Raw genomic sequence first — 12,644 nt, forward strand, 5'->3', positions numbered from 1 at the left:
TGTGGCAAATGTGGCCCATGGGTATTGGCCCTTTGCCTCTTTTCCAGAGAACTCTGTGTGAGGCAGAGGCCATGCATGTGACAGATCCTCCTTGGAATTTGGCTCGTGACAGATGCTCCACAAATGATGAACAAATAGATTTGCTTTCCAGCTGCTCCGCTCCCAGCTGTTGGAGCTTAAAAGGCACCAGCGCTAGCAATCTCTACGCTGGGTGTGTGCTCAGGGAAGCTCTACCAGGGCTTGGGAAGACTTGGACTGTGGATTCCGTGGGATTTGAGGCCCAGGACTCAAAGAAATGCCAAGAAGAGCAGGCAAGACACACAGGGGCATCTGCCTTCTTCCTCTAGACCTCACAGAAAAGCCTCAAAGAACGGAGCTGATAGCTGGCTCATCACCAAGATAGGCTGAAGGGCGACCACTTGTGCTCCGCCTCTGAAGCCCTACACAGCTGTCAAGAGCATTGTCTGAGCACCTGCCATAGACTAGGCACATGGTTCTACGCCTCCATGTCCTATGTAGCCTGCATGGTTCCCATGAGACAATGAGCATGACAATATCCCTAAACTAGGCAGTGACTGAAGAGGGCTCTAGCTGTATTCTAGAAAACCCACAGACATCCGAGGGTGACCTTTGTGAAGGGACTTTCCTCCAACTTTCCATGGGGGCTATTGATAAGGTTCTATCCCAGCAGATTCTCCTGGCTTCTGTGGTTCTGGGGTAACCTCTTGATATGTCGGAGTTTCAGAGAGGGCAGTGATCCTTTATAAATGACTCTTAAGGGCTACATAGAATGGGTATGAAGACATGGTGCTATGGTTTGAACATATGATGTGCCCACGACATGCTCATGTGTTTGAGGCCGGGTCCCTAACTGATAGGACTACTTTGGGCGGTCCTTGGAACTTCAGGAGGTGGCACATAGCTGGAGAAAGTAGGTCACTGGGGTTTTCTTGTCAGTGTCCCTGTCCTTGTTTGTTCTCTGCTCTGTGCCCACCAAGAACTAAAGAGCAGTCTCAGACAGTTGCTGCTCCCTCCGAGGTGTTCTGCCCAAGCACACAAGGCCAAACGTCAATGGGCTGAACCCTCTGCAGTCTGGGAACAAGCAGCTCTGTCCCCCTTTTCGTGTGTATGACCAGCTATTTTGGTCACAGCTACATAAGGGTCAGTAATTGACATACATGTGACTGAAGTGAGTATGGGTGAATTCAGAGAGACTTTAAAATCCGGGAGTAAGGTTGCTCATAAGTCCCAGCTCAGGAGTTTTTAGGAAATTACAAAACAAAGTACACACGTTTAGTGTGCATGCCCTTGTAACATCTGTTGTATATCAAGATGGGGCAAAACCACACCTAGACACCGTATGTTTAAATTAAGTGAGCTTGGATCCTGGGTTCTTACGAATGGGTTCTTCCTCCTCAGTGTGAATTCCAGAGGGTCACTGAAGGGGAACAAATGACTTGTGGATCCTGTCGTTACTACTTGTCTAGCATCCCTGTCCTCTGCCTGCCAGGGAGTCCTCATCAGCACCACAGAGTCATCTCCCGAGAAACCCAAGTTACCCCTGGTTATTGGATTCCCCTTGAATACAAAAGGCATTGAGCAGAGTATTTCCAGTTTTGATGCTCTGTGCCCTGAGCTCAAGGATACTGAGTTTTTAGAAACTGGTAGACAAGTCCAGTGAGGATCCAAATCCTTGGGTGGATCTGCCCAGGTGGCTGGGCAATAATTGACTGCTCTGGGGGTCTGAAGTGCTGGGCTGTTTCCATAACAACCACTTGGCCAAGGCATACCACAGGAAGCGGCCCTCTCTCGTGGGCTAGCTGCTGTGAATGGCTTGGGTTCACATTGAGAGCCATTAAGCATCTGTGGGCCATACTACATGTGTCCAAATGATTCTGTAATTCTTAGGCCCTTGTCCTTTTTTATAATGGTCTCACATCCCATGCATTGAACTACAACAAATTTACATCATTGGAACTACAGCTAAAACTGTAAATAAAGGGCTGAGTGTGGGGCTTGGTTTGAAGAGGGGCCAATTCGTACTAGGGGTCTACTAAGAGCCTGTTGGTGTTTAGGTTTTCCCTTCAAAGTGTGGTGCTTGGACTTTTTGCATGCATGTTTGGGGAAGCCAGCCCCTCCTGTAGGGGTCACAGAGCACTGAGTTTTGTAGGCTGTTCCTACCCAACAGTGCTTCTTGGTCCCTGCAGCAACGTTAAGGACATCAGAAGAGCTGACCCACTCCTGAGGACCCTGCATTACTCTTAGCTCTTCCAACGCCAAGGGCAGTAGGCCAGCTTTCTTGGCTGCTGTTCTGCTCCAGCCATTGCTGCTATGTTTCCAGGACACCCAGCTGGGCTATGAGCAAAGCTAATTGTACCCATGTGTTCCAGTCTCGTGCAAGCATATTCCATTCTGCTCCCTAGCACAAATCGCTGTCCTGCTCCATTTTAGTGTCCACAGTCACTGGGACCTTATCCCAGTCTCTCTTTAGCTGAGTCACCTTGGAGAATACCAGTCCTGGGGTCCAGAGGACTGAGCCCTGAGTTATGATGGTTTTTCAGGACAGTGGTTTCCAAGGCCACTGATTTTCAGGAGCCTATCTGGTCTTGCTGGCTCAGGGAGGTGGCCCAGGGAACTGGCCCGATGATCCCCCAACCTTCTGTGCCTGAGCTTCCAAAAAATACAGTCTCTAAGGCACCTTGGGACCAAGCAGGAGCAGGGCTGGCTTTTCCTTACCATGTATTCTATCCACTGTTAGCTCTGGTTCCTTTCCATTTACAGTCTGTCCTCTAAGACCAGAGAATGAACAATGCAAGCAAGGGTCATTACAACCTATCCCTCCCCTGCCTGCATCCCTCTAAGGAAGAATCAAAGAGCTTATGGACTTTTTCTCCACAAATGCAAGGAAGAGGGAACAAGGAACTGAGTCCAACTCACAGCCAGACCAGGGTGAGAGAAGTGACTACAAAAGACAGAATGGTGGCTACAGAGAACGGAAGGATGACCTAGAGTCGGAGAACCCTGGCATCCTCAAGGCCAACCTCCTTTGTTCTTCTGCAGAAAGCTCCACTGTCTTGTTTCTTGACAAGTCCACTAAGAATGGTGGAAGAGAGGCCATCTTCCTTTTGTGAGTCTTGTGAGTCTTCTAGTAGCTTCCTTGAAAGAGTCCTGGACTTGAAGAATAGATTTAAGTCCTAGTCCTGGATGTGGGCAGAAGAGGCATCCTGTTAGCCTTCCATGAATGTGAAAAGATCCCAGAGGAAATCAGCTTAAGGGAGGAACAGTCTCTTTTGGTTCACAGATTAGGAGCTTTTAGTTTCCGGTCACTTAGCCCCCATAGCTTTGGCCCTCAGGGACGCAGGACCTCACGTCAGCGAGCATGCCGTGAGCAGAACACTCCTGCTAGTGGAGATTTATCTCTACAACCTGCCTCAGTTAGGCTTCCTATGTTTATAGATACTTGGTATTTGGTCATTCTCAGATTTCTGATGGGGTTGAAGACTGATTATAGTCTCAAAGCCTACTCAGGCTGTTTAACTTTGAAAATGCAATATTTAATTAGATAGTTATCAGATAGCATACGAGCTAGCCAGGATATAGCATAGATTTTAAGCCTTTCTTAAACTGAAATAGATAACTAAATATTCTGGTTAACTGATAAAATGTTGGACTGGGTGTTAGGTGTATTTATGCGTTTAAATTGCAAAATGATAAATAGTACTACTCAGCTTATATATCAAAGGAAAGTTTTTTTAATTAGAAAATGCGAAGTATAGGTTGATGTCATTATGCAGGTACAGGATAGAATGAGGTCTGTCCTTGGATGAGAAGGAAGGATGGGTGGGAGAAAAGTTTTAGAGGGAGGAGGAGACTGGAGCAAGAAGAGGGGAGCAGCAGAGAGAACTTGGAGGCAGATGTTAAGATTTCTCCCTGCACATTTACAGGTTGTTATGACAGTTCTTAAGGGATGGATGTGTACAGGATTTTGTGCTGTTTAGATGGTCAGTTACATCTTGTCCATTGGATCAGAGGTTACTGTGTTGTGTGTTCTTTCATGTGGTGGTTTAATTGAGTTCAAGAGATCGTGTGGTAGCTGGACACACTGGGCCGCCACAGAATTGGGATGTGAATGTCTGGCATGGTGGCTGCCTTGGGAACTAGATGGGTGGAGAGATTGCTGCCGAGCTCAGAAAGTAGCCATCATCAGTGTGATATGGGATGGAGCTTAGTGGGTGAGACGCTTTGCTGACTGAGAGGAAAATATCTCACAGATGCCATGTGGTCCTACTGTGCCAGTACTAGTGCGGGATAAAAAAAACGTCTTTTATATTACACCACAACACACTTCATCTCATGGCTTCTTGGAAGCAGAAAGGGAGGCAGGAGCCCAGAAGAAGCCAGGGAGCTGTGAAGCCTGCTATGACTGCATACCTTAGGGCTTGCTCCATTTTGATGGTGTCATTGCCACTGAGGGCTGCTGACCAGAACATGGAACAGAATACAACAGACAGGGAACATTATATATGGTGGTTTTCATTGGCTAAGTGTGGATGTTAAGTGGTTCCTGTTACCAAACTTCTGCTTCCCCAAGTGACAGAAATGGGTGACACCATCCTAATCAATGTGTTGGCCTGAAGGGGTTGTCTGAGCAGGTCTGCTTCCTGGAGGCAGGAACTCTTGGCTTCTGCATGATGAACAGACAGTGTTATGCACAGGGACCGGGTGCACTTTTGCCCTGACTCCTAGGAAATGTAGGCAGGGCCGTGGACTGAGCCCAGAAGTCAGGCAGTGTTTTCCCAGGCTGTGTGGCTCCATGACCTGGGAACTTGAGTAGGTAGAGAAAGCTCTCTACGAACAGGATCCTGGATGCTATGGAGACCCCGCTCTGGGACTGCTGCAGTGAGAGGGGAGCTCTTGTGACTGAGTCAAAACATCCACAGGCCTAACAAGGGACCCGGAAACTCCTGGGAGACCACAGTAAGTACAGAGGAGACATGTGTGTGTGTGTGTGTGTGTGTGTGTGTGTGTGTGTTGTATGTGAGAGAGAGACAGAGAAACAGAGACAGAAAGACAAGAGATAGAAACAGAGAGAGACAGAGAGAAACACAGAGACACAGAGAAAGAGACAGAGACAGAGAGAAGGACAGAGATCAGCCACACCCTAGATTCCCACCACTTCAGTGGAGCTGCTGAGGTGGGGGTGTGGTTTTTTCAGCTTGACTTCCCACTCCTAGTAGAAGCAGTAATAGTGATAGGCCCAGCTGGGGAAGTTACAGCCTTGCAGACCCGGCATACTTTTGGAGGCCTGGGCGATAGCTTTTAGCAATGAGGATCTAGCTGAGAATGAGGATAAGGGTGGGCAGGAGCAAGAGTCTAGGGCTGGAGTCTGTCAGCAGGGCTGAGAAGTACTCGCCTTCCTTCCAGAACCGTCAGCGATCACTCGGAACAAGACCGTGTGTCTTGTGTTTTTTTATCTCTGAGGACCAATACTACACACTAGGCCCTGGAAGGCAGGAATGGAGGGCTATCCCATCAGTCACCCCTGATGGGCTTCTTCTCCTCCTGGACTCCTAACCCCAAGAGCTAGTACCATAATTAGGATGACCCTGTCTCACTGGGAAGCCTCCCACACATTCTTGAATCATTGCTGTGTGGGCTCTGCCTCCACAGAATCCAGGTCAGGCAGGGGCCACTCAGAAGTGATTGGCATGTTGGTATACCTACTCATCGGAGACTGGGAGCATCCATTTCTCAGAAGTTTACAATAGCCAGAGCTACCTGTGGTCCTGCATGGTCTCTCTTCCTCAGTGGGAGTGTTGGCCCTGCATTCACTCGGTCCAAACCTCATAGTCACCTGCTAAAACATATTACTGGCATGTCCTACCAGGCCAGTGACTCTTCATAGCCAGTCCCCCACCCTGAATTGTGGTCTCCTTATTTCTGGTCTTCATCTACCCTGTTCCTCTCCATGAACCTGGATTGTACCTCGACAAACTTAGGGAAGTTCCTGGTATTCGCTGGGTCTCAGCCCTGCTCTGCCAGCTTCTGCAGCAGCACAGTGTACATAGGCTCTGGGAGACTCAATGTCCTTGTGTGGGTGACAGCAGCTCTCGGTTTCTCTGACAATGGCATGGAGTAGACATGAAGGGCTCTGAGTCAGGTCACTCTGCTGGGGTGACCCAGAAGTACTTGTGCCTGGGTGGCCGTAACACAGGACAGATTGGAACAATTGGTCTCACTGTCACAGGAACTGGAGGTTTGAGATGGAGGTGCTGTAACATCAGGGTTGGTTTATCCTGTGGGTTCCCACCTTGTCTTGTAGATGGAATCTCTCCTTTTGGTGATCTGGTTTCCTGTTTGCATTTGTGGACTGGTGCCCTTTGTTATACAGAAACTGGCCCGGTTAAATTAGAGCTCACTTTAATGGGCTCATTTTAACTAAATACTTTCTAAGATCCTATGTCTAATTGCAGTCTTATTGCAAAGTGTTAGAGATTGGGTTTTCAACACAGGAATTTTGGAGGGAACACAGCTTAGTCCATAGCACCTGCTGTGTGGTTGTAGATGAGTACACTAACCTCTCTGTGGTTTAGTGCCTTTCATTACCACCTAGGAGCAATGCTTTAAAAGGTTATTGGAAAGTTTTAATTGGAGGACAGTGTTGTGGGCTTTGAACATTCTTTGCCTATATAATTCTTAAAATACTTTTTCACAAACCCTGTCACCTTGGTCTTTTATTTTATGTGTTGTTGTCACCTCGATTTTTTCTTTACAAATGTAAACTGTAAAAGGAGGTACTTTTCCAGAGCACTGCAGAAGTCGGTACCTTAAAATGACTACATGCCCTTTTGTATTCTTGGGTTTGAGCACAGTCCCCGGGAATTGTAAGCACACCATGGGTTTGGGGGTAAGGGAGCTCGGCCGTTAGGAATGTTATTCTGTCCTCTTCCTTCTCCTTTCTCTTTATCCACTTACCCTACAGAATTTTATCCTAATTTCACACAACTGTTGCCTTGAGTGACAATGGTGCTTACCTGCACTCATGTGTTACGTGCACACAAACTCGAGTCCATAGCGTCTCCATTCCCCTGTCTCTGTGTCTAAGTGTTAAAATAGTGTTAGAACATCAAATCATCAAGATGTCACAATTAACAGCATTTTGAAAGATTACTATAAAATGAACAATACCATACAGAGATCATTTATTTAGATTAAATAATTGATGAGCATAAAGTAAGATTTTATTGGAAGTGCACGTCTATTGATATAGATTTTCGCTTTTACATTATATATCCTTACATGTAGATGAGAAGATGAGAACTCAGAATTTGCTTAGGCCATCAATCCCATTTCTGTTTTGTTAATAGATGTGAGCTTGGGAATTTCACCTCTAATACAAAAGAAGGCAAGAATAGATGGAGTTTTCTTATGTTACCCAATACCACGTACAGCTTTTAAATTATAGATGTTAAGAGCTAAATAAAGATCTATCCTCAAAGACGCAGTTTAATATGCTGCCGTTTGACACCTGGATTAGGTCATTATTCAATTCTTACAAGCAAAGTGTTGGAATCTTATCCTCATGAGTTTTACCTATTAAGCTGCGAGACGTTGGACATCTCAGTGGACACTAATGCTTTGTGTCAGCTTATGTGTGCTGCTCCCTAGGACAAGTCACTATGGTTTAAGTCTCGATGTGTAGATAGCATGTCTTGGCTCTGTGAAGTACAAAAGGTGATTTTAGAAGAGAATCATACTAACAGAGAAGGAAAGGGATATAGTCAGACCTCAGGCGCATTGCAAGCGAACCCAGATATTAATTCCTGTAAACTGTTCTGGGAAGGTCCTAGGATGTACAAATCAAATACTAGAGTCTGTTGACCCATATGAAGTTTACAGTACTGTCACAATTACGAATCGTCCCATATATACTACGGTTGCTGCTGCTGTATCTGTAGACTGTCTAGCCTACAGTAGGTGTTCAGTAAATAGAGTGCAGGAAAGGTTTAGGTTATAGCATGGGGCTGGTTTATATGTTTTCTTAGCTGTCCAGTGCTGACAGTTCTGTTTTGGACTTTGTGCTGGCTGACTATGTGACAGAAAACCCCAAACACAAGCACACAGAGCAACCATTTTATCTGCTCAGTGTCCACAGGTCAGCAACAGGGGCTGAGCTCAGCCAAGCAATTCTGTTGCTGTTCTCAGCTAGAGTCACTCAGTCATGCAGTCTGATGGCGGATCCATTTAGGCTGGCTGTTCTGGGACCTCAGCCGCAATGCTTAACCACCTTCTCTGTGGGGATTCGTCTTCCACTGGGCCCACAGACGAATTGACAGCCAAGGAGTCACCTGTCACAAACCTCAGACATAGCTCTTTTTGTGCCCCTGCTTGTGGCACATTGGCTCATGTTTCTCAGATCCAAGCAAGTCCTGTGGCCGAGGTCTAGTTAGCATGAGGTTGAAAGTGTTATACATAGGTGTGAACAGAAGGAAGAGGGTAGGGTTCGCTGGAGGTGGCCATATAAACATTTAGGACACAGCTCAATGTCTGTTCTGCTGAGGTGACCTTAACTTCAAGTCTTGGATTAGACACATTCTGGTTTAGGTGTTTAAGTATTCTTATTTTTCCAGTATAGATAAAATTTGCCTCAAGGACAACTATTATGGAAAGATTTTATTCCAGGACTATTTTCTTAAGTATCTATTTGCTGCTTTGTGTTGTTTGAAACAATCACAGTATAGAGCCCAAAGCTAGTCTTGATCTTGAGATCCTCCTGCCTCAGCCTTCCAAGTGTTGCACCATCACATCTGATAAAGAAGCTCTTTGAGACCATAAAGAGCATCCATCAGAAAACGCGAGCCCATTTTACAAGGAGCAGACTCTAAGGAGAGAGCCTGTCCCATACGGTCCCAAAGGCTGGTCTCATGACTCAGGTGGCGCTCACACAATGGGGGACCTCACTACTCCAGGACTCTTCAGAGTAGAGTGCAGCTTGAGTTAGTCTGGGTCAAAGATGTATATTGTGTTGGCTGGGCATGTGGCTTCAGACCTGGCCCTGTCCATAACTGAAGTAATATTAAGTCAGTGGGGTGCCCTCTGATGTCTTTGCTATGTTTTCCCCACAAAACTTGTAGGCCAGAAGCCTGAGAGTTGGATGATGCAGCCCCCAAACCTGAGCAAGGTCTGGGACACTGCCTTTGAGGTAATGTCGCACCGGCCTGTATTTACCAACTGTTATTCTTTTTCCTTCCACAGTGAGACATTATTTGGTGAAATGCCCCCAGAACAGGTAGGAATATTTTCTTTGTTGTTTCAAACAAGATGTTTTGATGTTTTATGTTATTTGCCTACTACCAATAAATTGATTAAATGGATATTTTTACTAAAAGGTGCTGGTCACAAGGAAGCCAAACGATGTGTGTTCTGTGTCTGTTTGCATGTGTGAATAGTTCTCATACCATTCGTGATCCCGGCGGGGTCCAGATAGCATGCCGCTCGTGTTGGTACAACCTGTTTCTTTTTAGGAGCTTGAGAAGCGTCCTGAGGGACCATGTGGGAACTTATGACTGACCTGGGCCACCTCTATCCATTTTTACCACCAGCACTTCTAATCCTTTTCCGTGAGTGCTGACTCAACCTGGGCTCTACTTTACCTGATGACAGCCTCACTGGGAATAGAGTGGTTTTAAGACACTCAAATTCATTGAAATTCTTTGAAAGCAAATAGTAAATAGAAACACCACCCAACAAAGAGAAGTTCTTTCCAAAAGTAGAAAGTAGACCAACAAATCGCCATCACAGGCGTATATTACTCCAAAGTAACTACTAAAATAACTGTCCCTAACACTAAAAAAACCTATACAAAATCAATATAACCCTTTAAATATATTCAAGTCACATAAAGAAACAGAACAACAAAATCATAGGAAACGAAAGAGAATAAATAACAAATACTTTCATAGCACCTGTCTTATCACCAAGCCAGGCATAGTAGATAATATGTGTCCCAACTGTATTCTGTTTAATAGAAACTCTTTTTGTACACACGACATAGGTAGGGTGAAAGCGAACGGATGGAAGAGAAGATAGCACACAGTAAGCAGTCTGTGCATAGACCATATATCTCTACATGGAACACAAGGACAAACCCTTGCTAGGGGTCGGATGGGACATCAGATGATAAAATGAGCCACCCCTGGGAAAACAAAGTCCTGAGTTGCATATGCATCAAACAAAGGAGACACAGAACTCAGATAGCAAAGATGAAAAGCTTAGGGAAGTCAGAAAAATCCCTGGTGATTTTTAACAACCAATAGACTTGGCTTAGGTCCCCAACAAAGCCACTGAAGACATAAATAATACAGTCAACCAACTGGACCCAGTTGGTCCATCTCAAATAACCAACCTATGGAAGGATATCTTCTTTTTTCATGGCCCCATAAAACATTCACTGAGATATATCCTAGGCTATAGACAAACTTGAACCAATTTATTAAACAAATGGATTCATACGATATAATATTGGATCACAGCGAATCAAAGTTGAAAGCCACAGCAAGACAACAGCAGAGCAATCTCTAACCATGGAAAAATGAGGCACCATTCATTTTGTTTAAAGTTATAAGCAGAGTCTCGACAGCAAGAGACCAGTGCAAACACAGGTACAGCAGTCAGGTGAGCATCCGTGGTACAGAAGTCAGAGGATACACGGGATCCAGAGGGATCCTCTGTGTGTAATCTGACATGCTAAGCTCTGACAGGGTCCAGGACAATTCCAAATAGAAGGTATATACTTTTCATCAAGTGGTGTGTGTTCCACAGACAACCTTGGGCAGAAACGTGGACCAAGACAGCTTTTCTTACAGCACTGGTATCAACATAATTAAATTCAATTACATCGTCAGAATAATGAAAGAATCTTAGTCCTAAATATAATAGCCCAAACTGTATAATTTCCCAAAGAAAACAAGAGAAAATGCTTGTGTCTTTGGAAGTATAACACTTCTCGCACAGTGTCACTTATAAAGATGCAAAGATGATTCCCCAAATAAGAGGGCACGTTAGCACGTCAGGTAAGTGGTGAACAACACATTTCCAGATACGGAGTTCTTCCAACCGGATGCTAAAATGACAAATAGCACAGTTGAAATGGGCAAGAGTTATCTGAACAGGTATTTCCCTAAAGATGTATCAGTGGCTCATGAGTGTGTGGAAACATGCCCAATATCTTTAGTCATTAATTAGAGGAATGTAAATTAAATAACAGTGCGATCCCAGCACACCACAACCATAATGCCCACAGTCCAAGAGACAGATGACGCCAAGTGTTGGCATGGATATGCAGAGGCTGCACCGTGGACACTGCTCACCGGAGAACAAAGTTTGGTTGTTTCTTAAAGTGTGACTTTTAATATGAGCTGCAGACTGTGCTTGTGGGGATCTACCCGAGTGGAGTGGAAACACATACCTACGCAAAGATCTGGGTGGAATCATTCACAACTGCTCTATTCGTCATAACCAGAAGCTGGAGACGATCCAAATGTGCTCATTGGCTGGTGAGAGAGTAGACAAAACTCAGCAGATCCACCCGATAAACTCCCACTTGGCAAAGAAGCAGAGCAGGAATAGGCCATTCTCAAAGTGTCACAGAGTGAAGGAAACCAGGTATAAAGTTTACAGTTGTGTGCTATTTTAATGAAATGCTTAGAACAGGGAGATTTATGGAGACGGAAAATAGAGTAATGGTTGCTTATAGCTGAGGCTGAGCGTGGGGATTAATTGTGGCTGTGATTAATGTGGTATGGACCAAGCGTAGAACTTTGGGGGCTGTGATTGCAGTGCTCTAAAACTGTACTGATGATCGCGCAACTTTGTAGGTTCAGGAACTGCACCACATTGTTTATTATGTGCTATAAATTGCACTGGACAGTAATTATGTGTCATCAAAACTGCTTGTTTATTTGTAAAACCATGCCTCCCTCATGCCCTAGGACTAGGGTGAAGCAGGTATATCATTTGGAGGAAGGGTTACAGCGGGGGCAGTCATGGTTGCAGAAAGGCCAGCCTATCAGCCTCTCCTCATCCAGGCTCTGCTTCATGTAGAGCTTGCAGCTCCTCCTGTCTTGGATCCTCCTCCCTACTCCTCCTCATCCTCCCCTCACAGCAGTCACATTTGAAGCTGGTGGCTACTGGGTCAAAAAGTACAGCAAGGGATGCCATCCTTCCTCGATAGACTAGAGTTTGGTCTTCCTTAGCCCTGGAATATGTACGTGTCTTAGTCACGTTTCCATTGCTGTGACACAATACTTGAGGAAGTCAACTGAAGATGGGGAAAGGTTCATGTTCCGTTGGGGTCTGTGGCAAGGCGGCAACACATCATGGCGGACAGCTATGGCAAAGCACAGCTTTTCATCCCGTGGTGGCAAGGAAGCAAAGAGAGCAGGGAGGAGTAGGTGGAGTCTTAATTCATCTGTTGGTTTCCCTTTGATAAAATAACCTACAAAGCAACTGAGAGGAGGAAGTGTTTACTTTGGAGTACAGTCTAGAGAGGACGCACTCCTCCTGGGGAGAGTATGGCAGCAGAGTCATGAGGCCAGTCTGTCACATTGGACCAGCAATCCACAGGCAGAGAGAGAAGAGAAAGT

At 45.5% G+C, this 12,644-nt stretch overlaps 1 protein-coding gene across 1 annotated transcript in view; it reads left to right on the plus strand.

Moving 5' to 3' along the window:
* Vstm4 (V-set and transmembrane domain containing 4) overlaps nucleotides 1-12,644 on the plus strand; it is an 82,162-nt gene that overhangs the window by 35,337 nt on the left and 34,181 nt on the right. Inside the window, exon 5 of the mRNA XM_032918811.1 lies at nucleotides 9,256-9,289. Within this exon, the coding sequence (XP_032774702.1) occupies nucleotides 9,256-9,289 (34 nt within the window). The remainder of the gene's footprint in view (nucleotides 1-9,255; nucleotides 9,290-12,644) is intronic.

Source organism: Rattus rattus, chromosome 13 (genome assembly GCF_011064425.1).
Source record: "Rattus rattus isolate New Zealand chromosome 13, Rrattus_CSIRO_v1, whole genome shotgun sequence".
Taxonomy (NCBI): domain Eukaryota; kingdom Metazoa; phylum Chordata; class Mammalia; order Rodentia; family Muridae; genus Rattus; species Rattus rattus.